The sequence below is a fragment of the Apium graveolens genome, chromosome 9 (genome assembly GCF_009905375.1).
Source record: "Apium graveolens cultivar Ventura chromosome 9, ASM990537v1, whole genome shotgun sequence".
Taxonomy (NCBI): domain Eukaryota; kingdom Viridiplantae; phylum Streptophyta; class Magnoliopsida; order Apiales; family Apiaceae; genus Apium; species Apium graveolens.
In genome coordinates, this window is record NC_133655.1 from 253,628,527 (window position 1) to 253,656,316 (window position 27,790).

Genomic DNA, 27,790 nt, shown 5'->3' on the forward strand with positions numbered 1-27,790 from the left:
CAATTCTTACAAGTGCAAAAGACTTAATGTTAGTGCAATAACTCTTAGGACTAAGGAAAGGGAGTGAATTTAGTGAAAGTCTAGGTTGCTCCCAGGAAAAAGGAGAGAAAATGAGTGATCTAATGCAGACCATTTCTTCAGGTCTGGAAAAAGTGAGTGAGAGGAGTCCCACCTTAGATGGTGAAGGTGAGGGTGTGAGGGTGGGAAGCCAAGGGGAGTCCTTGATGCAAGAACAGAGAGATCATGAGAGAAGTGCAGGTACATGAAAAATAAGGGTGGACATCATTGTTAGTGAGTCAATGAATGTCAATGAAGCAAACAGAGAGGAAATATCTCAGCATAGTCAAGCTGTTATAGATTCCACCTCTTTGGATGCTGAGGCATTTACTCATCCTATTCCAGCATATCAACTTTTGGCTGGACATGGCAATGAAAATACAGAAAGGATGCTCAATTTGGTGCACACTACTCAATCCATGCAAAGAGCAAAGGATGACATCACACCTATGCCTTCTACAGTTGGTGATGACATAGATTATGAGGCTGGTGGGTCAGAAGAATTCTTTGGTAATGAGGATGATGATAGTGAAGGGGAGTCACTGGACATAGGGGGAGAAGTAGGCCCTAGTTCCAGATCTGGTATGCCAACTTGGGCATTTTCAAAGAAATTTAATGAACATTATTTCAAGACCACCCTCATTCAACTCATCAGTCAGACACAATATGCTCTTCAATCAACAACAAATGCCAGCACCAAGAAGCTCCTACAGGCACACCTTGCTTCTCTTCAGTTATAACAAATCCAAGGCTTTCAACATAGTCAGAATGTCACTTCTATCAAAAATGAGGTTGATCAAATGAAGAAGGATATTTCTGATAGATTGGATGCTAAACTTCCAAAAGCTACAATGATTGATATTAAGAGGCAGCTAAGGAAGAACTCTGATCTTCCCACAAAGGTGGAGTCCTTGGACAAAAGGATGACTGCTATGGAAGCTTCTCTCACAGCTATACATCTACATCGAGCACAACAAACTCAACTGCTGGAAAAACTGGTGGCTGCACAATCTTCTTCCTCCACTCTACTTGATGATAACAAAAAGGGGGAGAAATCATTATCTCAAGTCAGTCAAGAAGAGCCATCTAGTGAGGGGGAGAAAGTGGTAAATGTACAAATCAGCCAAGTAATTGTTCCAAAAATTACTCTACCAAATCCACCAGTATAGGAAAACATTGATCTGATCCACATAGCAGCTGCTAAGCTTGAATCAAAGTCAATTCCTAAGATACTTGATATTGCAGCTGTGGAGAAGGAACTAGATGATAATTGGAGAAAGATAGATGCAGAAATTCAACAAAAGTTTGGGCCAATTCAGAAGCCAGACAAAACATTCATTCATCACTCTTAAGTCAAGAATATTTCGGTAAATGAAATGAGTATGAATTATCTGGAAAAAGGCCAAACATCTTGTATCAAATCTTCAAAGGCAAATCTGACCATAAATCCTAAAAGGAAATACTCAAAGTTCTCAAACAAAAATCCTATGGATATTGGGTATGAGACACCTAGGCCAGATGAGAAGAAGCTGTTGGCTAGGTCAATTGCATTTTACAAAGATCCAGCATATTCAGCACTAAAAAAAAGATTAGCCAAGATTTACAGAAATGGTAAGGAAATTTGTGTGGTGGCTGGACACCCTATATTTGTGGAAGCTAAAAGGGAAGAGAAGGAAATAATTAGGCAAGAAAAGAAGCAAGTTGCTCTGGATGCTAAGAAACTCAAACAAAAGAAGAAGCAAGTTGTTATCTGGGCCAAACTTCAAGGCTGGTAAAGACCACAACTAAAATTTCTGCACAACCATCTGTAATTGCTGAACCTAAAGATCAAAAAGTGCAAGATGAACCACAACATAAAAGAAAATTCTGATACAAGCTCCACTCCAAAAGAAAATTGGACTTTAGTGATGAGGAAATGGAAGACTATATTCCCAAAAAGCCTACAACTTCAACTAAGACATCGAAACCCTCAATGGTATTTGAAGAATTCAAGGTGGTGGATCCAACTAGGAACATTCATGGTGAGCCCATTATTCCTAAGGATGAGCCAGTAGACTGGGATAGTTTTCCAATTACTGAGCTAAATTTTCATATCTTCAACAAGCCAAAGAAGACAAAGACTAGAGCAAGCAAGAAAGTAAAGCATGTGACTCTCAGATCGAAGACCCTAACCAAAACTCAATCTACAGTCAACAAGGGAGATTTGTTATACATCTGTGACATCAAGGAGTTCTCTGACATAAACCTCTACTTAGATGAATTGGAAGAAGTAAGAGGGATTGATGCTCACAGACATTTTCATGAAAGGCCGGTGTTCAAATATAAGGGAGGAAAAGAGATAATCTGGCCACTTCACAGGATTCTTCTAGAGAGCCAATCTGTTCTAATAAAGATCTACGCATCCTTCAAAAAGAACTTTGGATACAATGTGACTGCAAGGAGATTAGTTCTAAAGAAGATTGAGGAGCTAAGGAGTAATAGAGCCAAAGATGCACTACCAAAAACTCTGTCAATTCCCTTCACGGGAAAAAGAGTGCATTTGAGACCCTATTGGATGATGGAATTTAGGGATGAAAAGGGAGTAAGAAGATTCTTCATATTGGAGGACCATTTGAGTATCTCTAGCAATGAGACTCTATTGGAAATGCAAGAAATGCTAGATCTCTCAGAAGTTGATGAACTTGAGTTCCACAGACGACTCCAAAATCAGATAGAAGAGAACAACATGAGGCTTGGGAAGAAACCCAGACAATCAAGGAAATAGACTTATCTGCTCAAACTAGAGGAGCACCTTGATAATGATTGTGAGCAACTTCTTTGTATATTTGGCTTTGTTCAATTTTCAGTAAATGTTGCAGCACTTATCAGTTTCATCTACTATTTTTATTCTGTATCTTTTGGATGTTTTGTTATCATCAAGTTTCTCTTAATTTATGCCTACAATTCCAGTAGACATAAATTGGGGGAGATTGTTAGGAATATGTTGTGAACTTGATGATAAATTAAATAAAATACCTTAGTAGATTTAACTTAGTGAATTTTGTAGCACTCGACGGATGACCAAATATAGTCCCGACGGATGATTCAATATAGACCCGACGGATGATGATTTGACATTCATCGAGTGAATAGCTTATGTAATAATAAGTATTGTAGCACATTTCTGTAAACAACTTTGTGTAGATTCTGTAGGAGCATATGAGTCGTGTTGACTACTACTAGATATGCATAATAGGTTGATTAATTGTAAATATGAGATGTCTTGTAATTTTGCATAAGTGAAATGGAGTCAAGTGACAAATAGCTACCCGACGGATGATCAACAAAGCTACCCGGCGGATGATCAACAAAGCTACCCGACGAATGACAAGCATGTACCCGACGGATGATCAAATTAAATATCTGTTGACAGTGACAACACAGTCACATGCATTGGGTATTTGCAAAAGGAATGTTGCAGCCTGTTAAGCAGGGATTTGAGAACAAAGAAGCATTACCATTTACATGCTATTATGAAGATATTCAAAGATGCTGGAATAGAGTAGTGAAGTAGCATGGAGTTAGACTAGATATTTTTTATTTTATTATTTTATCTTATTGTCATGTAAACTTGGTGATATATAAACCAAGTGTAGCAAGTAGAACAATTATCGAACTAAGCACACACATTTTCAGAGAAACATTTTCAAGCTGTATTCTGTAGCATTTCTCTGTAAGTTTAGTTATTCATACTTGTAAGCAGCTGTGAGCTATTCAAGTTTCACAGAGTTCTCACTCGATATATATATATATATATATATATATATATATATATATATATATATATATATATATATGGTGGATACTTTCAAATTCACCAGAAAGTTTTAAAAGCTTGTGTTTTTATTACTTTGTGTTTTGATTCATTTAAAGTATTTATTCCGCATTCTGCAAATCAAACACTTATATATTATCAAGTAAGAACTGTCTTAAAAATCTTGAAAAAGAAGCGAGAATTACATTCAACCCCCCTTCTGTAATTCTTGTTGTAATGTTAGGGAATAACAGAAAATAATCTGAATCAGTGAACTTTAACGACCACTGATGACAAGCACATAAACTAAATATAACACCGATCCCTGGCAGCGGCGCTAAAAACTTGTTTGCGATAAAACACACGTGAAAATACACGCAAGCGTACACGATCACAAGTAATATAAGATTTAAGTCAAGTTCGTTCCCATAAAGACTGGTTCAGGTTAAGTTCAGATTATGCACTTATGCAACAATGTATGATTATCGTTCACAACTAAGACAAGTAACAAATTTGAGTTGATTAACTACTTAAGAGATTATACTAGCATGCATTAACTAAGAGATTAAAAGTGAATTACTTATATGAGAATAAAACATAGGATTCTAACTTCATTAATTACTTCATTCAAAGTTTATGTCTTTATCAATAGTATGCGATGGTGATGATAACTAATCAGATAACACGATATTAGCATACGCTATCTTTCGATATACGTATACCCTACTACTAAACATCCACAATCAAGATAGAAGCTGAGTAGACACCAATTATGCTTAGACCATATATGTCTATAAGATTTAAAAACACAATGGTTTAAGAACAAGTTATCAATTATGATTACATAGGGTGTGTAAGATGGTTAAAATTACACTACGAATTATGCATGTCAATTCATACATAAACCTATGCTAGCATGGCAAGTTCTAAACCTCTATATTCACTGTCACTTCAGTAGAGATTAACAAACAATCTTAGATGTTAGCTACGCATCAAAGACGAATAAGCACAACTAAACTAGGAAATCATAAATCACCACACACTAAAGAATTAAAACAATCAACTATTAAAATCCATAAATAAATCCGCTAGAACCCATGACAACGATTAGTTCATGATCGAACGCATCGTCACCATAGGTTCCAATGAAAACATGATAATAAATAAGTTCAGAGTACTATGCATGAATATATGAAGTACTAGGGTTTAGAATAAATCAAAAATAAGCATCCAAAAGTATTGCCTAAATCGAAGAATACAAAAGAATGAACTAATTTTTCTTCTTCTTAGCCGTCTCATGTGCTATAGGTCTTCTTAATGTTCTACCTGGATTTTTTGTTTTTAAAAATGTCTTCTTTTCATTATATATAAGCCCCTGGATCACCTATACTCTCCAAATCTTCAAATTAGAGTAGAAACAGGATTCTGCAGTTTTGTACTAGCGCAACCGCGCAATCCTGGAGCGCGGGCGCGCTGACCTACTGTAATACATGGCGCGGGCGCGCCTGACCAAGCACGGGCGCCCTGTCCTTCTGTTCTTTTTCTACAGTTTCTTCTTTTGGCACTCCATTCTTCGTGCGATCTTCCGCAACTCCATTCCTGACCTCTTATTAGCATAAGATCATTGTAAAGCTCCTTTCCACCTCCTGACTAGTGCCCTGCAACGACTCAACACAAAACACATCAAAAATACCAAATACTCGAGTCCAAAACACCAACTTAAGCCGATATGAAGCGTTTCAAGTGGATATAAATTTCACTTATCATCATACAATCAGCTCATTACACTACTATTTACACCTATATTAAGCTCAATAAAATCAAAGATGGGATGAATAACTCACGACTATAATCGGGGGTCTCATGTGGGTGAAAGACTTCATTATCTAACGACGATCGTACACACCATGTCATTGAAATGAACAAAAAAAAGGAACAAAACAACAAGTTTAAGACATTGATTAGGAGGGAAATACTGCTCTTACACTAATGGAGATGGCAGCAAAACTGATCAAGACAATGTCATTGCTCCTTATATCAATAATACAAATGCAGTGAAATGACAAAAAAAACTGCAGACAAACAGTGTGAACAGAGACATAACAAGAGTACAAAATCTGCACCTCTCTCCTAAGTTCAGGTACACATCTTGCCATTTCTAAAGTTGAGGTACACGTATTGCACCATTTGTAAAGTTCAGGCACACAACGTGCATTTTACTTTCAAAACTATTACTCAAACAAATAAAGTGACCAGTGCGTGTCCCTTCATAAAAATGTCGGTCAACTACTTATTCGCAGAGATGTGTAATACAACAATGTGACCCCAAAGATCTCTTTCATGTATAATGTGAAGATCAATCTTCAAATACGTTGTACGAGCGTGATTGACCAGATTTCGAGCCAAATAGGTGACAAAGATACTATCACAATATATTTTAATAGAGAGTTTTAGATGAATATGGAGCTCACGAAGAAGAGAACGTAGCCAGCATATTTCTGAAACGACAGCAGCTAAGGCATGGCATTTAGATTCAGCACTACTTCACGACACTGTGTGTTATTTCTTTAATGCCCAAGAAATAAGATTGTTTCCTAAAAAGATGCAATAGCCCGAGCTAGAGCAGCGAGTATCGTGGCAGCCAGCCCAGTCAACATCGCTATAAGCAACAAGAGGGTCTAATGAACCTTTGATAAGTTGAATGGCATATAAGGTACCCTTAACATATCGTAAGATGCGTTTGATGCATACATTGGCAAACTTAGTTTACAATAAAGGTTATTTCTGGTTGTGTGAAAGTGAGGTATTGGAGAGCACCAACAATGCTTCGATAAATGATAAAATTGTAGAAAAGAATTGAAGATGGTGGATGAGAAAGCTTTTGTGTGAGAGGAGTGGGAGGGGAATTTCCATCTTGCATTTTAGCCCTGAGAAGAATTTCAATGACATAGTTAGCATATCACAAGATTAACCCACTTTTATTTATCTCAACCCGAATGCCTAAAAAATAATGTAAGTCACTCATGTTAGTCATTGAGAACTCCTTTGTAAAGAGACTTATCATAAGATGAAGGAGATTTTTAGAAGAAATTGTTAGAATAATTTCATCAAGATACACGAGGAGTATAGCCCTACCATTAACACCTTTATAGACAAGCATCGAGTAATCTATTTTGCAATGATTGAACCTAATATGAAGAAGAAAAGAAATGAACTTTTGGTTCCAAGTACGAGAAGATTGTCGGATGCCATAATTGATCTCTTTAACTTGCAAACATAATCAGGATAATTGGAGTTTCATATGAAACCAGGTGGTTGATTCATATGAACCACTTGTTCAAGTGAGCCGTTTAAGAAGGTATATTCTTGACATCTAATTGGTGAATTGGACAACTATGAGAGAGTGCAACTGAAAGAACAGTACAGATTATGGCAGACTTAACAATATGGCTGAAAATTTCGTCAATGTCTACTCATTTTTCTTGATTGTAATCATTGACAACTAATGGAGCTTTATGACGCTCGATAGTACCATCAGAATGACGTTTCAAGCGATACATCCACTTGCACCCAATGACATTACAAAAAAACAGGTGAAAGCAGTTCAAATGTGTTATTATCAAGTAGAGCTAGGAACGTGGTTCAATATTTACAGGTGTTGTGGACTGAGCTAAGAGCAAACGTATCTGTTTGGGTTTAGTAATACCGGCATTGATACGCGTGATCATCTAGTGGTGATTGATAATATTGAGTAGAGTATAGTGCTGGTAGATGTAGATTGAGATGAAGCTAAATTTGGATGGAGTTTGGGTAGTGGAAACATCTCTATTTGGGCCCGTTTGTGGAGAGACCTGGAGTGTATTTTGAGTCGATGATGAAGAGTTTTTAGGGTTATTGTGAGTTGATGGAGAAGGAATATATATTATCTTAGGTTGATTTTCAAAATTTTCGAAACGATTAAATTCAAATATCCTCACATATGTATCACGTGAATGATGTTGAGAAAATGGGAAAATATCTTCAAATAAGGTAACATGTCGAGATATATACACCTAGGATGTTGTCCGTTTTAAACATGGAAATCTTTTTTCGTTAGAAGGATAACCAATAAAAATGCAAGTTTTGGCTGGAGATTCATATTTTCCAGGGATGGGATTAGTTATATGGGGAAAATAAAGACAACCAAATACTTTGAACATAGATATGTCCACCGATTCAAAAGGAGTTTGGCAGTTGAAGGCTGCACGAGGGATTTTGTTTATAATATATAAATGACACTTTGTATAGCTTCTAACCAGAATTAAAAAGGTGAAGATGATTGAAACAATAAAGTACGAACAACATTTAGAACCATCTACCCTCCTGGCGTAATAATTTTTCAAATTTGTGATTGAGATATTCACCACTATCGTCACATTGAAATTGCTTAATTGTTGTATGAAACTGATTTTGCATTAACGTTTTAAAGGTCGCGAAAGACCCAAAAACTTCAATTTTTTGTGATTAAAGAATAAATTCACATGTAACCAATAAAATCATCCAGAAAACGAACATAATATTTATAAGATCTAGATGGACGTAATGCCACAAAATCCACCACCACGATAGAGGCACGCAGAATATTTTTTAGTATTGTAATTACTCGATTTTAGGTATTTTGGCTACCGTGAAAGTTGCCTCTTCCTGAAGGATATCCACCACTTAGAGGTTGATTTTTAGAATTTATATTAGTCGGTTTGAATGCGAGTCTCGTGAGCAACTTAAAAGGATTGTAGTTCTTCAAAGGTGGATAAATGATTTTTAGCCTTCATGTTGCATAAGTGTATTTAGTCTTATATTTATATTATAAGACTAAAATTATTAAATTTAACTTTAATGCATAACTATACATTGATAGATAAATGCATAAGAGCAAGTCTAATATTAAATATAAAATGACTATAGCTATTTTTATAATTTCCCATGAAATGTGTTTTTTGGTGCTAAAATAACTCTTATACTCCAATGCTAGTTCTATTTTATAACAAAAAAAAAATCATATTTAAGTAATATTTTGTTGACTCATTCACTTTAATTTAAAAGTGGAATAATTTGCAATTCATTATTAATTATTTGATGATGTGATAAGAATGGTTATAGTTATCTTTGATTCCATATATAGGACTAATTATCAATTTAGACATTTATTCATCAATGTATAGCTATACATACATTGCAATGGAATTTTATGATTTTGGTTTTATATTATAACTATAAGATCAAATATAGTTATGTCTTGGAATTGCTCTAAATGAATACTTAGTCTTATATTTGAGTCCTAAATAACTATAGTCAACCTTATCAAATCATCAAATAATTAATAATGGAGCGTAAAAAGGTCCAATTTAAATTAAAGTGAATCAATTAAAATGAAGGTATTCAGACATAGAACGAGATCCTCTTGAGGCTTGATCGAAAGAAAGTTGAAGTTGCATGTATTTGGCATTAACATGATCCTTAAAAAGAGTTTGAATGGAAATCCAAGTTTCACAGGTGGTAGGAGAGGTCCCTGATCTAATAATTATAGTTTGAGTGAGGAATAGACAGCGTGACAGGAAGTGGAGTAGAAGAACCACCGACGGTGGTAGACAGGGCCGGTCCTGGCATAGTGCAAGTAAATATGTAACAGCCTGTCTACAAGCTATCTATTAACACATTCTTAAAGTGACATTAGTTTTCTTACTTTCTTATTTGTTGTTACAAAAGTAAATGCAGAAGACCGGAAACAGAAATGCTTAGAAGTTATATGAACTAATATTACTTGAATGTCTTTAATCTTCATCATATCATGTGTATGACTATTGCAACCCAATGTTCACAAGTATACAAAATGCACATATACGGGCTTAATAATCTGTTCATAAAAGAATGAAGTAATGAATGGATATGTAAATGAACTAATCATGACTTCTTGCTCCAACTGGATTTCCATTATTAACAAAAAACAACTTGCTAAGATGAAGAATATGTACTGCATCTACGCGGAGAAACAAGGCATGCTATTACTTCCACGCAACAGCATCAATATCGTCTCTTGCAGACTTGTATAGCTGCAGTCTCTTGGCTAAAGTCTCTCTTTTTTCCATGAGGGAAGGGTCCTCGTCGAGCATTTTCCCAAGCTGCTCTTTCTGTGTGAGTACAATTATGTGTATCAGCATACACATTGTGTATGACAAATACTGTGACTGAGGAAGAGCTCAGACAACTTAATTTTGTGTGCGCGCAGGGACATATCAGCGAGATCATATTGCACGTAAAGAATATGAATATTTGATGATCTCTATGTTATATTTTCTAAAAGATCAGGATACCAGAAGAATTAAACAAAACATATGTCAAATAATTCTTGTCCATTCTTTGCACATTAGTCATGACATTAAACTGATAACTTGTGAGGCAGAGGTGAGAGGGTTATTATTTATTTATTTATTGGGTTAAAATCGCGAAGAAGCCTAGAAATTGGTAGTAGACAGAAGAAGGTAAAACACAGACATGCATAGCATCTGCTGAATACTGATGAAGAGTAGAGTTACCTCTTTTCTTCCAATTTGTGCGTAAAAGTGGTTCAGCAGCGAGCGTCTGGCCTCTCGAACTTGACAATAAACAACAGCCTTTGGAATAGAACTCCTTAAGGTCTCACAAACCATATTAATGTAACCAGAGACATTTGATCCTGATATTTATAAACCAATAAGTTCATTAAACTCAGGCTCGGGACTTCATGGAATAAACTTATCAATTTAATAGTTTACTCCTGCTGTTCCACAGAAAATACCCCATTTGTGCTTATTTTATTTTACAAAAACACCCAAGTTAATACAACACAGGGACCCAACTCCCTCATTTTGATATCATAATGTCATGTCAAAAATTCTTACTTTGGAGCTTTTGTAAATAGTAGTAGATTTTGGATATTTAGATTCTTAATTTGCTACAGGTTTAACAATTTGGAATCTCTGTTGTGTAAGTGAGACAGTACACTTTCCGACTAGTGTACAAAATATAATGTGGATTGCTTACCTATCCTTCTAAAATGAACATCTGTGTATCTTTCTGAATTTGGAGCATTCTGATTCGGAATTTTGTCTGCATTTTTTTCTTGAGTTTTTTCTGGTTCATTTTGCAATTTTCGGAAGAATTCGACTGTCAGGTAACTAGACTCCTGATCCACTAGCCTTATAACTGTTTTCCTACTTTCATCACGAAATCTTTCTAATGCTTCATTTGAAGCAGCTGCTATATCGGATTGAAGTGTTGGAAATCGCTTTAGTTCCTGTATCAACCATCAAATGACAGTTAAATGAAAATGACAATGTATAAACCCCCAACGTATTCCATACCTTTCTCCTCAAAGAAAACGTTTTCACATATGCAAGAGAGATTTCTTCATTGTGTGTAGAATACAACTATGTATCCTCTCTTATTTCACGCAAAAGTATTGACACCGTGTAAAGATTGAATACCTGTGTTTCCATCAACGACTTCCTCACAAGTTCTTTGAGAACCATGTGAACCTAAAAAATGTGGAATAGTAAGTCATCTGTCCATGTCATAAACCTAATTAAGGAAAAATGATCCACATGATATATGCATTGCAACATTTTCCTTGGCAAAATAGAAATCTTACAGCATCAACGCAAGCTTCACCAGGGCCCTTGAAATAACCAAGAGATCCATCAATTAGTCTTCTGTATCCTTGTTCAGGAGCAATCAAATGGGGCTGATAACCATCTGCTTCAGAAACTACTTTTTTGACATTACTTGCAGAGAGATGGCGATCCAATGGGAGTTTCTTTAAGGCAGCTGGAAGTTGGTGATCAAAGACTCCATATATTTTGTGTCCACCAGCTCGCCTAAAAAGAGTGCAAATTGTAAATCATTATGCAAATTTTATTTCAAATTTGATAGATAAGAAAACAATCTTTGTTATGAACTCATGGATAACAACTTGAATAATGCATTACCCTCCATCCAAGTGGTCTCTAAATACACGATCAAATGCACGGCACATGTCTAAGATGGTGTATAGCTGCGCCTGTAAGTGCAATAGAAATCAAATCAGAGCCGTACCTAAATTAAACCAGTCTTTCTAATGTGTAAGCCATGTTGAATACATACCCCTCCATCAGAACCAATCGGCCTGCCAATGCGGTCTAACTCTGCATTAAGCTCGTCGATTGTCTTGTTAATTAGAGCAATAATGCTAGGTATTCGTTGCCTGATTACAATTTCCAAATGCTGATTTTCACAAAAAGATACATATATGTCAATGTTTAGATGTACAATATATCACAACTGTATGGTTTTTTGTCCAGTTTCCGCAACTAAATGCTTCAAGCGTAGTGGAGAAACCTGTGATAAAATTTTTGCAAGATATTCTGAACCCATTTTATGCGCCAAGTGTCCATAGTCCGGGCTAGATTCAAAATATTCCTGCTCCTTGCGGCGAGCAGCTATCATGTCAACATTTCTGTTAATATCAGCTTGTGAACGATTCACAATTCCAACCCATGGATGTTGAAGTCTATATGACCTTCCCTCAAGAACCTAAATAAATAAATATTTTTATATTTATCTGGTCTTAAAGAAAAACCTACAAGTAGATAAGCTGCAACACAGTACACATGTAAAAGATGGTAATATTGGAAGATGAGCAAAGATTGGAAGTTCTTTTATATTTCAACAAATTGATGAATAATATTGAGTCCATACATCTACTGCAGTTGTTCCCTTGTCCATTAAATCAAGTTTTGTAAGCACTCCGAATGTTCTTTCACCTGATAACATCGATTTATAATGGGGAATCAGTTATATCAATTTTTATATATCGGCATTTCAGTAAAGTTAAATTTTTGAGAGAGAAAAAAAAATATAATACAGTAGTTCTCTAATGATTGATACAAGGAAGGTAGTGAATACCTGAAGGATCAACTTCTCTTGCAAGCTTTATAGCATCAGAAGTGGCTATATCTTGATTAGCAGGCGAAATGGCCAAAATAATGCAGTTGGGCTGCACGAATCAGAAAGGTCCTACATTAGCTCAATATAAAGCAGTGGACTGAAGTTGAAGGGGAAACAGATCCTTGTGTATTTAGTGAGTGGTCCTAACTAATGTTACAAAGCTCCGCGCCTAGCTGCTGTTGGTTATACTAAGTATAACATCCTCACCTTCTCAACATAAGAACGGACCATTTGTTCAATGTCTTGAACAATTGTATCTGGCTGTCCCTCTGCAAATTCCGTTAACTTGCATTATGTTGTCATAAACAGGGAAGCTGCGAATTCTGAATAGGAAAAAGTAAATCCATCGTGCTTACCTACAGCAACCTTTGTCAACCCAGGAAGATCAATGAGGGTTAAGTTCACAACTGTAACCAAAAAATGTGCTAAAGGAGTTAACCTAAATGAACAGACAAGTATTCAACCAGACAAAGATAATAGAATGACATTTATATTCAATGTCAAAAACAGTAGACCGGGTTAAGAAGAATGGATTATAATTTATACGGATTATAACAATTATGCATAATGAAGAAAAATAGGGGAAGATATCACACCAAATGCATACTGGCCAATAACTTGTATTGGTGTTTAAGAGTTGTTCTTGGAGATTAGGGCTATTTTTACAAAAGATGTCCTAGCAATACTTACCATGTGGAGAATATATGCTAAGTTGGATTGGATGGTTGGAAATTTGCTTGGATTTCCCTGTTACACGATCTGTTTCATCTGAAATCTCCTGACGCACAGCAGCTGCATTTTGGATTAAAACAATTTCATGTATAGTTGATTAAGGACAGTTAGCAATTTTCAGTAGCTGGAAAGTAATCTGAATATATATAGACATGACCGATAACGAAAAAAATTTAGGAAGCAGAACATGAAGAAATAAGGAAACTCTTGTTGATAATGAGAGCATTTCCTTTCTCGATTACATAAAACATACCAAAATCAGAGAACCTTTTCTTGGGAGCATGAAGAAACTCTGCATATTCTGAACCCCCCTCCACCTTATGTAGTTGCAAAACCAGTGGCCTTCTTGTTACAATGCCTTACATTTGAAAAATTAACAATGAAAACAAACTTTCCATAACAGATCAAAACTGACAAATGATCATGAATTTAATATCTACCTAATTCAATAAGAAATAAAACAAGATAGTAAAAATGATGCTAGAGGGTTATCAGACACTATGGTAATGTCCATATACCAACTGCTTGATGTCAAAAGGAATATTTTACATGGTTATAGTACTAGTTCCTTAACACATTTTTGACATGGTTGAACTTAAGATACTCCATGGTAATTAATCTGCTTCAGAGACACTCTTCGCAAGTAAAGCAAATGCCAATGAGTAATGTTACATGTTCCAAAACAATTACCAAAATATGTACCAAAATTATCTATCATGTTCTAATTACTTACCCGTATTTCGCATATCGATAAGTTGTAGTACATAACAATTTACATCCATTCGCATAGCCTTGCATAATTTCGAACACATTTCAACAAATATTTTGGGATACGTAGCATTGCACGAGAAATATTGGATTACAAACATGCATATTATTCATCTATGCACTGTTAAAAAGGACACGCGAATCAAATTTTAATATGAAAAGAATGAATTACCAGATCCACGGGGTAGGAAATCCCTGCCAACAACGCTTTCCAAGACAGAGGATTTCCCAGAACTCTGTAGAAAATAGAAAACATGCAACATGTATAAAGATGCATTTGCATGTTGAAATAATAAGAGAGTAATTTAGAAAATGAAAGACAGACCTGGCCACCAACAACAGCAACAGAAGGAAGAGCTTCCCACAGGGACATTCCTTCTCCACCATGATCACCCAATACAGTGCAAGCTCTTTGAATTTTATTCACCAGTCCTATCAAGCTTTCCATTCTCGCCATTTTTATTGTTTCTGGCGATCTGATTATAATCTATATGGATAAATTGAAAGGTCTCAAAGCTCAAATCTGAATTTTAACATGTATATGTGATCTGTGTGTGTGCATTAAGTCAGTTCCTACATTCTAACGTGTTTTGTCGCAAAGGAATTCCTTTTTTGGTTTTTAAAGTAATTTTATTACAAGCGTGCAATCCTTTCGTCAAATTTTAATCACCCTTTTTTTAATGTAATCGGCAGGTTAATTATGAAATGCATTTTATATAAATCAAGTTATTCGTTACTAGTGTTTTAAGTGTATATCTTTGGTCTGTTTTAAATTTCAAAATACAATAATAAATAACAAGTACCCCACTTATAATAAGAATATAAGAATTCAACACACCTTGAACTTGAGCCTTGAACTTGGATCTGAATACTTAATACTCCCTCGTTATATGTATTTTTTTAATTTTTTCACGCATTTTAATGAGCTCGAAAGAGAGATTTTTGCATTATATTTTTTCAACTTTTTGGTTTTGTATAAAAATACAAATAAGAATATAAGAACTCAACACCCCTTGAACTTGGGCCTGAATTACTTAATACTCCCTTCGTTCTATTTTTTAATTTTTTCACGTATTTTGATATGCTCGAAAGAGAGATTTTTGCATTATATTTTTTCAACTTTTTTGTTTTGTATAAAAATACAAATTTTAGATTTTATACATAATAAAAAATAAAAAAATTAAAAATATATAATATATAAGTATCTCTTCTGAGCGTATCGAAATATGACAAGAGGTTATATAAAATGATAACGAGAGAGTATTAAGAAATGCAGGCCTAAATTTATGTTAGTTTGACTTGATTTTTCTTTATAGTGATGAGGTCTACTGCATGTACAAAAGCCACACTCAACAAAATGAGCTAATTTAATCCTTAAAAAATATTTGGCCGATCTATTTTTTGAAATCCGATTAATATTTATAAATTATTTTTAAATTATATATTTCATAATAAATAAGGTAAATATATTAAATATTATTAAAATATTTAAATATATCCGATTTTTATTCCAATTAATCCCCGACCGATTAATCCTTAATCGGTACCCAAACCGATTAGTGCCGATTACCGATTTTTACAACCATGGGTATGACAATAAGAAAGTATCATATCTTTTTTTGTTTGTGTGATTTGTAAAATAACCCAGTAATAAGTTAATTGGGTTGCTTAACTAGTTTTCATCTAATATCATAATTGATCACCTGACCAAACCACATATATATACTGCTTTGCACTAAATTATACTCGGAAGGGAGTGAGTATATAGGATATGGTTTAGCAGCTCCAGCCACATTTCCCCATCTTAAACATACTCGGAAGCAGACTAGAGAACAAGTTATTCGCGTTTTTTGGTGTAAACTAGGATCCCCAACCCAAATTATGATAACAACTAGCGACAGATCATTACTAATTTTGAAGATTGATTAAAATTTAGTCTAGCATCCTCCTGTTCTTGTGTGGTGCTGTTGCGTTATGTTTTGAAATCCTTAAAACTACAAGCTGAGGATGAATATCTGTAAAGAAATAATTGAGGAAAACACTTGCTCGGGGATGTTGCATGCCTAATGAGTAGGTTCTGTTATTATTATTTTTAATAATAATAATTATTTTATGGGCTACATATAAATATATCAATTATATTTGTTATTTATTATATTGGATTAAATTAAGTGATCAAATAAGAAACTCAATTAGATTTTAATTTATTGTATGGACCTAATAAGTGGATACCTAATACCAGATGCAATTAAATTATAATGGGATATTTAATTAGGTGATATATAAAAAGGGTTATAGTCCCAAGTACACGTATCGGCTTGTCTTCTACCCATCAGAGAGAGCTATTGAGAAACCCTAAGGAGTACTTGGTTGAGGAAGACAATAATCAAAAATATTATTCAGATTCAGATATCATTACAATTATAGCTTTATGGATTCAGGTACACTTACGCCTTCGGTTTAATCTTGATAATACAATAATTACGGTCCTTATCTCTATTCTAAAGAATTATATATTTATAGAATTATTAAATTCTATGAATTGGCATCAGAGCCGCTTCGTATTTTTGATTATCGGGATATTATTCGTGCGATACTATTCGTTTTGAGATTGTGATGTTTAGTATTTTATAATTAATTCGGCTATTGTTTTCCGAGTTGAATACATATGCGCTATGATTGTCTTTCTGCGTTGTTTTGTTTTTGTTTTTGCACTAATTGGTTGAGGTTTTTGACCGGGTTTTGGCAGTGAGATTGATTATCAAATGTGTCTGTAAAATTGGCAGTGCTTGTGTATTGTAGGATTGTTCTTGTTTGAATAATATTTAAGCACTAAAATTGTTGAGACTAAATAAGAGTAGCTTTTTTGCTTGAACCAATTAAAAGGCAGGTTTTTTCCTATGTTAGTATTAACGTTACAATTAGCAACTAGGATGCCTTTTAATAATGTTGATTATATTATATTTGTGAGTTATATTTTTTTTTATTGGCAAATTTTTATTAACCTATTAATTTAGGTGGTCAAATATTTTAAGTTAATTGATTGAAGCAATATGTCGCCAAAGTGACCTCTTTTGTGTAGATTAATTAATTTAAAAAATATTATTGTGATGATAGAATATTTAATTTTATGCAAATTTTATCGGCCCAAAGGAAGGTAATGTTTGGCCAAAATTTATATATTCTTGTGATAATAAGTATGTAACAATATTAAGTTTTTCGTGTGAATAATAAGTCGGTCCAAAAAAAGGCATATTATTTGACAGAAATTAACTGTTAATACTTGATTATTGCGTGGAGAGTATCAATTGCAAATTAATTTTTCTGTCCAAAAACTAAAATTTAATGTTGCGCTAGGTATCTTGTGATGGTGTTACCAATATTTAAAATTTATCACATTATTGTATATACTAGTTTTGAGCATTATGTTGTATATTTGTTTTCTATTTCAGTTACTACTTCTATTAATTCTGCTTCCGCTCAATTGAGCATGATTCCAATGTTGAATGTACAAACTATGTCACGTGGAAAGAGAATGTTGAAATCGTTCTTGGGTGTATGGATCTTGATCTTGCGCTAAGGAAAGAACAACCAGTTCCCACTACGGATGATCCCAAGACGGATCAAACTGAGAAATGGGAACGCTCTAATCGCATGTGTCTGGAGATCATGAAGCGAATGATTCCAACTGGCTTTCGGGGCTCTATTGCTGAGAGCACAAGTGCCAATAAGTTCCTCTCCGAGATTGAGCAATATTTTGCTAAGAATGAGAAAGTGGAAACGAGTAATCTTCTGTCAAAACTCGTGACCATGAAGTATAAAGGAAAGGGGAACATAAGGGTGTACATCATTGGGATGTCTAATCTTGCTGGCAAACTCAAGGAACTCAAGTTAGAACTTTCGGATGAGCTACTTGTTCACTTGGTTCTTATTTCTCTGTCTCCTCAGTTCGGACACTTTGTGGTGAGTTATAATACTCAAAAGGAAAAATGGACTCCTAATGAGCTCATTTCACACTGTGTGCAAGAGGAAGAGAGGGTTTTGCGAGAAAAGACCGAGAGTGCTCACTTGACATCAAGCTCTCATGACAAGAAAAGAAAGAGAGGTAAGGATATTGCAAATGGAAAACCCAAACATCAGTTACAAGAGAAGCAGGATAAGGGAACAACTTCTTACTTTTGTAAGAAGGCTGGACACATGAAGAAAGAGTGTTCCAAATATGCTGTTTGGCGTCTGAAGAAGGGTAAGACTTTTGTCTTTGATTGTTCTGAAGTTAATTTGGCTTCTGTACCTAAGGATATTTGGTGGGTAGATTCTGGTGCTACTACTCACATAAGTGTATCTATGCAGGGTTGTCTGTGGAGCCGACCGCCAATTGATGCCGAAAGATTCATCTATGTGGGTGACGACAATAAAGTTTCAGTTGAAGCTGTTGGAACGTTTAGATTATTATTAAAAACTGGTGTTTATTTGGATTTATTTGAGACATTTATTGCACCGTCTTTTAGACGGAATCTTATTTCTATTTCCTGTTTGAACAAATATGGCTACACTTGTTCTTTTGGAAATAATAAAGTGTGTTTCTCTTTAAATTCAAATGTGGTTGCCACTGGTTCTTTGATTGATAATCTTTATATGCTTGATACCGTTGCTTTTAATAATGAAATTTTGCACTCAAGTGCAAGAGGTACAAAGCGTAAGTTAACTGAGAATTCTGCTATGTTGTGGCACAAGCGATTAGGTCATATCTCTAAACAGAGAATTCAGAGGCTTGTGAATGATAGAATTCTTGATCCCTTAGATTTAAGTGACTTTCAAGTCTATGTTGAATGTATTAAGGGAAAATAAACAAATTCGAGAAAGTTAGGTGTCAATAGAGCTACGAGTGTCTTGGAACTGGTTCATACCGATATATGTGGACCCTTCCCCACGGCCTCTTGGAACGGTCAACGATATTTTATCACGTTCATAAATGATTACTCTAGGTATGGGTACCTTTACTTGATACATGATAAGTCACAAGCTCTGGACGTATTTAAAGAGTATAAAGCTGAAGTTGAACTTCAGCTAAACAGTAGTATTAAAGTTGTCAGATCTGATCGTGGTGGTAAATACTACGGTAGATATGATGGATCAGATGAGCAACGTCCAGGACCCTTTGCTAACTTCCTAAAGGAGTGTGGAATTGTCCCTCAGTACACTATGCCAGGAAAACCAAATATGAATGGTGTTGCTGAGAGGCGAAACCGTACTCTTAAAGATATGGTGAGAAGTATGATAAGTCATTCTTCCTTGCCTGAATCACTTTGGGGAGATGCACTGAAGACTGCAATTTATATCCTTAACCGGGTTCCAACTAAAGCAGTGGTCGGAACTCCTTACAAACTTTGGACTAAGAAAACACTTAGTATTAAGCATTTACATGTTTGGGGTTGTCCAGCTGAGGCAAGGCCATATAGGCCAAATGAAAAGAAACTGGACTCTAGGACGATCAGTTGCTATTTTGTTGGATATCCGGAACGTACTCGCGGATTTAAATTTTATGATCCCGCTACTAGATCCTTCTTTGAGACTGATAATGCAAGATTTTTGAGGATGTTGATTTTGGGAGGGAAGATATAGGTAAAAGTATTGTCTTTGAAGAAGATAGTCATGATCCTATTTATGACTATGCCGAGAGCAATGATCAGATTATGATACCTATCATTGTTCAAGGTCCTCCGGTTCAAGACAATACTGAAATTCACCATGAGGAACCAATTGAGCAAACTCAACAACCTCATGAATCCCAAGAAGTGCCACTAAGGAGATCTACTAGAGAGTGAAAGAACGCAATTCCAGATGATTATGTTGTTTTTCTACAAGAACATGAAGATGGAATTGGAATTGGGGAAAATGATCCTGTAAATCTTCAACAAGCCATGCAGAGTCCTAACTCTCAAAAGTGGATTGATGCCATGAATGAAGAGATGCAATCTATGAAAAACAATGACGTTTGGGATCTTGTCGAGTTGCCTAAAGGCTCAAAACCTATTGGTTGCAAATGGGTATTTAAAACCAAAAGGGATTCGAGTGGTAACATCTAAAGATATAAGGCTCGTCTAGTCGCTAAAGGATTCACTCAAAAGAAAGGTATCGACTATAATGAGACTTTCTCTCTGGTTTCCACGAAAGACTCATTTAGAATTTTTTTGGCACTTGTGGCTCATTATGATCTAGAGCTACATCAGATGGACGTAAAGACGGCGTTTCTCAATGGAAACATTGGCGAGACAATTTATATGGTGCAACCAGAAAACTTTATCATTGGAGATCCAAAGACTGTGGTTTGCAAATTAAAGAAGTCCATCTATGGTCTCAGGCAGGCTTCTCGCGAATGGTATCACAAATTTCATCATGTAATCACATCATATGATTTTGAAGTGAACTTGGTGGAACATTGTGTATATCACAAGTTCAGTCGGAGCAAATTTATATTTCTTCTCTTATACGTTGATGACATCTTACTTGCTACTAATGATATAGGCTTATTGCACGATACCAAGAAATTTCTCACTAATCAATTTGAGATAATCAATTTGAGATGAAGGATCTTGGTAAAGCCTCTTTTGTATTAGGAATTCAGATACATAGAGATCGCTCTCGAGGTATTCTTGGATTGTCACAAAAAAGCTATATCGAAAAGATCCTGGAAAGGTATGGCATGAAAGATTGTGCACCAATGGATACACCCGTGTCTAAGGGAGACAAATTTAGTCTCTAACAGTGTCCCAAGAATGAACTTGAGATAAGGAAAATGCAAAGGATACCATATGCATCGGCGGTGGGAAGCCTAATGTATGCTCAAGTTTGTACTCGTCCTGACATAGCATTCATTGTTGGAATGTTGGGAAGATATTTGAGTAATCCGGGAATGGAGCAATGGAAGGCAGTGAAACGAGTCTTACGGTATTTGAAGAAAACAAAAGACTAGATAGAAATCATTGGATATTCAGATTCTGACTTTGGAGGATGCAAAGATGAAAGAAAATCTACTTCGGGCTATGTTTATCTACTGGCTGGTGGAGCGATTTCATGGAGGTCTGCCAAACAGACGCTCATAGCTTCATCCACCATGACTGCAGAATATATAGCATGTTTTGTGGCATCCAATCAAGCTTTATGGCTGCGAAACTTTGTCACTGGTTTGCGTATCCTTGATGGTGTTGAAAGACCATTAAAGATATTTTGTGATAATAAATCAGCAGTGGAGTATTCAAACAACAATAGGAGCACTACACATGCAAAACATATAGATATTAAGTTCCTAGTTGTTAAAGAAAAGATTCAGAGTGGACAGATTTCGATAGAACACATTGGCACTAACTCCATGATTGCGGATCCGCTCACTAAGGAGTTAACACCTAAGGTCTTTCACGAGCATACTGCTCATATGGGTGTTACCTTATGTGATACTTTGATTTAGTGGGAGTTTGTATTTTGGTGTTTTATGTGATAAACATTGAGTTGTTTATGTTCTGCAGAATACAGTTGATGGAATTTTATTAAATGTCACTCTACTTTTGTTCAATTTTCTTATTGTGGTTTAACATTGAGCTGAGAAAATTGGAATCAATCTCGTTAGAGATTGCCTAAGGACTAGTTGGAAATAGACATTATATAGATCACATTACATGTAATTTCCATGCCACTTATTCAGGCATTGATTCATATCGTTGAATATATTTGTGTGATGACCCTAGAAGGTTTAGTCACGTAAAGTTTGTGACGAATGCCGCCAGAATATCATACATATATAGTAGACGGACCGAATTGTTTTGGTAAAATCTAAGGACGATAAATAGCATAAAGTTGCGCACTAAAGTTTTGTATAATTGATTCTGGATTCGTATGAAGCCCAAGTGGGAGATTGTAATTATTATTTTTAATAATAATAATCATTTTATGGGCTACATATAAATATATCAATTATATTTGCTATTTATTATATTGGGTTAAATTAAGTGATCAAATAAGAAACTCAATTAGATTTTAATTTATTGTATGGACCTAATAAGTGGATACCTAATACCAGACCCAATTAAATTATAATGGGAGATTTAATTACAGTAAAACCTCTGTAAATTAATACTCGATTAATTAATAATCTCTCTAAATTAATAATTTTGTCCGGTCCCGACTTGGGTCAGTTCAAAAAATGATCAATTTCGATAAGATAATAAGATAATAAATTTTTTGAAAACCCTGTATAAAAATATGGTCCCAATAAAACTATAAATTAATAATTCCCTTATATTCATAAAAATATAGCTATTACATCTTTGTAAAATATGATTCAATTGTAGTTTACTTTTTCATATAATTTAAATCAACATAAAGCACATCCCTAATCTTCCTTATTGCATCCAAAAGCTCGGGTGTGGTGCTTTCATGTTGCATCAAAAAGTTATTAAGCATTTTTGATGCCTTGAATGCTTCTTTACGTGTAACCGGCTCCAACGGTGTTGTATCGTCTTCAAGATCATCTTCAACACTATTTTCAAGGATGGTGTTTGCAATCTCTTCTATACTCACATAATGCTTTTCTTGCTTCATCCGTCATTGTTGATTTTGTGACACCTTTTAGATGAGAAGCCATTATTTTGTTTGTATAATTTTTCCCCCAATCTAGTACTGTATATACAGTATATATAATATATTTTATGACTACACATACATTGAATACTTTCTATGTAAAATACAATGAATTAAATTAATTCATGTACTTTGAATTTTCCTAATATACATTGAATATTTTCTATGTAAAATACAATGAATTTAACTTATACACTACATGGACTTTGAATCTAATATATTGTACATTACATTGACTTTCTAAATTCATATACATTGAATTAATTGAATTAAGTATAAAATATAAATTGTACAATTCATTTTATTTAAATTTATGTGAATAAAAATTTAATCAAAAGTTAATTTTGTTTGCTACCGAAAATTCTCTATAAATTAATAATTATTAATTTATCGATTAATTAATACCTCTCTAAATTAATAGAATTCTCCGGTCCCAACTATATTAATTTATAGAGGTTTTACTGTAGGTGGTATATAAAAAGGGTTATAAGTCTCCAATATATCAAGTACACGTATCAGTTTATCTTCTACCCATCAGAGAGAGCTATTGGGAAATCCTAAGGAGTACTTGGTTGAGGAAAACAATAATCAAGAATATTATTCAGATTCAGATATCGTTACAATTATAGGCTTATGGATTCAGGTACGCTTCCGCCTTCGGTTTAATCTCAATAATTAAATATGATGATTACGGTTCTTGTCTCTATTCTAGAAAATTATATGTTTATAGAATTATTCAGGTTCACCCAACATAAGTTGTAGTATATTTTCATAAAATAATAGTAATTACCAATTTAAAGTATAAAATGGTTTCATGTACTCAAATCAATAGACAAAGTGGCCCCTCCTCTATTCCGGTGTTCATTATGAGTTCATCAAAGCCTTTTGTCCATACTTCTATCATCCTCATTCCTAACTGACCAGCTTAAACAAAGCTACTAGCCAATAACCCACACGAGTTAACCGTTAGTAATAGTTTTAGAATATTGAATTATTCTACCGTGTATTGAGTTATATTATGTGCTAATCATTTAAATATCTTATAAGTAATAGTTTAGAATATAATTTTTTTAAAGGCGTATTGAGTTGTATTATGTAAAGACCACTTAAATATCTCAGACCAATCGTGTAATCTTGCATTATATACTGAAATATTATATCTTATATTATAATATCATATATGCAATATTATATAAAAAAAATATAATTCTGCATTATATAATGCAACAATCTAAAATGATTTAAGTTATTATAAGTGACTCACGAATGACGTTTCCACACAATATGATTGTTACAGAAATGTTTTAAATACAATTTAAAGTTATGTACTCATGTGATAAAGTATACATAATGTTATATTGTGTACTTGCACACGAATAAAAGGGCAATGGGCGTTTCTGCTTTAGAGCCCCCTTGTACTGCCAGTCTACCAGAGCCACTTTTAAGACTCCACCATATATAATAGAACACCGAGTGGTTCATTATTTTCATATACTACTATCAAACTTTATGCAGTAAACGGCTGCCGTTGCTGCAGTAAAGACACTTCAAGAATCCATTATACTATGTATATGTAATTTAAAAATAAGGCAACACAAAATTTGAGACATTGATCTCAGTTCCAACAAAGACTACCTAATAATGAAACGTCCAAGACAAGTACACAAGTTTCAAACTTTACGGCTATATGTGTTCGCTTTACTACCCCCGTTATCTTATATCTTGTCCATTTACAATTTGCAATGTCGTTTTTTAAGAAATGCGGTTCTAAATGTAATTTAGACACTTCTGTGAAACAATTTCAGGTGAGTTGATTATTTATTATAGATATATATTATTTATCAATTATATTTGAGTGATCAACACTGCTTGTCAAAAATAATAATTTCTTTTAATTGTTTTTCTATTCGAAATATTAACGATGAAACTTTGTTAATTAGAGTTATTTAGGACATTCTAACCCCAGCCGATTCTGTAATAAAAATAGGTTACGTAGTTTGGCTGGACGTCCGGTGTGACTAGCAAATAGTAATTTCTTACAGTCTTATAATTAGGAATTTTTTCTCGCGATTTCATTGGTAACTGAACATTCTATAAGTCAAAATTATTTTCATTTTTAATTCTCAATAACAGTATAGCACTAAACAATTGGTAAGAAATATCTAATTTTTTATCAACGATTTAGTGAATCTTGTCAAATATTTCAAATTGATTTATCAGCAATTTATCGACGATTTTTAAAAAATTGACCAATTTATTTTTTATAAAAGTAACTTTTCTATATATAACATTTCATTAACTTACTTCATTTAATAAACCATTTTAACTCTGACAAAAAAAATGGTTTATCTAGTTTGTACTCATGGGCACATGCTAAAAAAGTGTGATTGTTGAGTTGTAAAAATTTTATTAGTGGAGATTTTTGTACGAGATCCATCATTATTAATAAACTCTACTAATATTTTGTAAACACCTGGTCAAGTACTAACCCTTAACACGTACATATGGATATAAAATAGAAAGTACTAACCCTTAACACGTACATATGGATATAAAATAGAAAAATCCAAAAAAAATAAACCATTTTAACTTTATCACAGTTACAGCTACTGTGATTAAGATCATTGGCACTAGTTAATATCACTGGCACACTCAAATAATTAATTAATCATTGGCACACTCAAATAATTAAATGTACTCTAGCAAGGTTGGGTTGGGTTGGGTGGGGTGCATGCATACGTACTCTCTCAGCCCGCTTAATGATCATTTATAGCTGCCAAGCTAAACTTCTGCAGGCTTACTAAATTTTGCAGTTTACACATGTATATATATTGTAGAAAAGGAGTTGAATGAGACAATATCGCAATTTCCGGTACTTAAAATTTGACAAGGAGGAGTTTTTCCCGTTAGAATTCTACTCCCTCTGTTTTCTAATATATGACGTTTGATTTTTTGCTACATATATTTAGGATATTTAATCACATAGTTAGAATTATTATTTTTAAAATTTTTTTTAAATAAAAATATGTAAAATAAAAACTTTTATTCATAAAAAGAATTTTTTGATTTTTTTTAATTATATGGTTAAACCTCCTAAACATTTGTGCCACAAAGTCAAACGTCATATATTAAACAGAAAAACAGAGGGAGTATACATTATCTTTAACACATTTTTTTATTCTAATTTAAAAAAAATTTCATAATATTTTTTTAATTTTTTTTCTGTATAAAAATTTTATATTTAAACTTTTATTAAAAAAACATTATGAAACTATATTATATAGAAATCTGAAAATACATCTGAATAGTGAACATATATAATGGAATGGGGATGGTACTGAGGTAGTATTAATATTATAGTTTTGCGGCCTAACAGGATGGCAAAGCTCAATTAGCAACATTTATATAATTTGGTGAAAAACCTAGTACTGAACATATCCAAAGGCCACTGACTGAAGATCATCAATGTCTTCTCGGAAACACCACTGTTGGTTGCTTGTTTGCACATTATGATCACCATAAATGTTAGGATCCATTGAATAATTTGAACCCCCTTCGAAATTACTAGCAAGTGATACATTTGCTTCCTGCAGATGATAATTTGCCGAAGACTCCGTATTCATGTAATTAGCATTTTCGCAATAGTCATTCTTCACACTTACAATATTCAAATCGTCAATTTGGGGCATCATGTTTGCAATTTCAGAATGACTCCAACTCTGAGGATCTTGTGTGTAATTACAAGGAATTTTCAAATTCCCGTAGGAAGACGAGGACGACATGTGATCATTAGGGTTTCCACTAGTGAAGCTACTTGTGCTGCCACAGCCAATATTAGGAAAATTCTGTGCTGCTTGTTCCTTCAGCGATGATAGTTGTGTTTGTAAATTCACAACCTGAATGTAATTAGAACAAAGAAAATATATTAATTATTAATTACCTCCCTAATTAACGTTACTGACTACTATTATTGTAGCATGAAATTTTTCTGCTACAAATGTTAAGTAAAGTATTTACCTGTTGCTGGAGCGCAAAAATGTGTGAAACACATCCGTAAATGGGGTCTTGAACTCTAGCCTGGGCTTCATACGAGATAGTAACTGCAGCTTCACCGCGTTCGCTAAGAGGAAGATGAGCAAGGAGCTTTGACACATTGCTTGCACCAAAGATTTTGTGAATGGCTGAAAAGTGAGAAGCTCCTTGTTCATGGCAGAAATAAGGTGCAAATACACAACCCCTTGCACATTTTCTTCTCAAGAACTTACAAGCGCCACAAGGAGAACCAGTTCCAGTCATCTTAATGATGGTTTATTTCTTAATTTTCTTAGTTGAGTCTAATTAGTTTGATTGGTGTTAAGTAGCTCTCAGCTTGTTGCAAGAAGTATAATCATGACCGTGTTTATATAAACTAGAGGGGAGAGGTGGAAGGTAATATACATAATATTTAATTATATATGGTTCCCTTATTGGCCTACAAATTTCATTGAAGTTTTGTTTTAAATTGTAGTATTATAAGCTTTGAACCCAATTATTATACTCAGAATTTTAGATTCCATTAGCATCCTTGAACGGACAAAATAGCTCACAGAAAACCAAACCCATTTCTATTTGCTTGATGATTTTCGATCATTTCAGCTCATTTTCTGATTTCATGTTTCTTGCTTATTTCATTATTTTATTCCACGTGTGTGGTAATATCAAGTACATATATATACCGATAACCTTAGCTTCGCTCACACTAAAAACCGACTAAAACCTGTCAAATAAAAGCAATTCTGTGCTGACCTAGCACCGAAATCTTCCTCG

At 34.2% G+C, this 27,790-nt stretch overlaps 2 protein-coding genes across 2 annotated transcripts; both read right to left on the reverse strand.

Moving 5' to 3' along the window:
• Window positions 1–9,732: 9,732 nt before the first annotated feature.
• Window positions 9,733–14,928, reverse strand: LOC141684714 (phragmoplastin DRP1C). Its single transcript, XM_074489807.1, has 16 exons — window positions 14,676–14,928; window positions 14,523–14,586; window positions 13,836–13,940; window positions 13,541–13,642; window positions 13,207–13,257; window positions 13,058–13,119; window positions 12,809–12,899; window positions 12,602–12,666; window positions 12,242–12,436; window positions 12,008–12,127; window positions 11,854–11,924; window positions 11,517–11,742; window positions 11,353–11,403; window positions 10,910–11,162; window positions 10,423–10,562; window positions 9,733–10,017 (listed from the first exon to the last, which is right to left on the reverse strand). The coding sequence occupies exons 1-16, from the start codon at window positions 14,805–14,807 to the stop codon at window positions 9,892–9,894; spliced, it is 1,854 nt and encodes a 617-aa protein (XP_074345908.1). The 5' UTR covers window positions 14,808–14,928; the 3' UTR covers window positions 9,733–9,891.
• An 11,363-nt stretch (window positions 14,929–26,291) lies between these two features.
• Window positions 26,292–27,340, reverse strand: LOC141687085 (LOB domain-containing protein 17-like). Its single transcript, XM_074492242.1, has 2 exons — window positions 27,002–27,340; window positions 26,292–26,880 (listed from the first exon to the last, which is right to left on the reverse strand). Exons 1-2 carry the CDS (start codon window positions 27,278–27,280, stop codon window positions 26,407–26,409), a joined length of 753 nt encoding a protein of 250 aa, XP_074348343.1. The 5' UTR covers window positions 27,281–27,340; the 3' UTR covers window positions 26,292–26,406.
• Window positions 27,341–27,790: the final 450 nt, after the last annotated feature.

Bases quoted from the DNA above. Each gene is read 5' to 3' on its own strand.
- LOC141684714 (XM_074489807.1), bottom strand. From the start codon at position 14,807: ATGGCGAGAATGGAAAGCTTGATAGGACTGGTGAATAAAATTCAAAGA. The intron at 14,587-14,675 runs GTCTGTCTTTCA...TATTTTCTACAG, and splicing joins TTGCTGTTGTTGGTGGCCAG to AGTTCTGGGAAATCCTCTGT. The intron at 12,667-12,808 runs GTATTCACTACC...CGATGTTATCAG, and splicing joins AAGAGAAGTTGATCCTTCAG to GTGAAAGAACATTCGGAGTG.
- LOC141687085 (XM_074492242.1), bottom strand. From the start codon at position 27,280: ATGACTGGAACTGGTTCTCCTTGTGGCGCTTGTAAGTTCTTGAGAAGA. The intron at 26,881-27,001 runs GTAAATACTTTA...AATTACATTCAG, and splicing joins TTTTTGCGCTCCAGCAACAG to GTTGTGAATTTACAAACACA.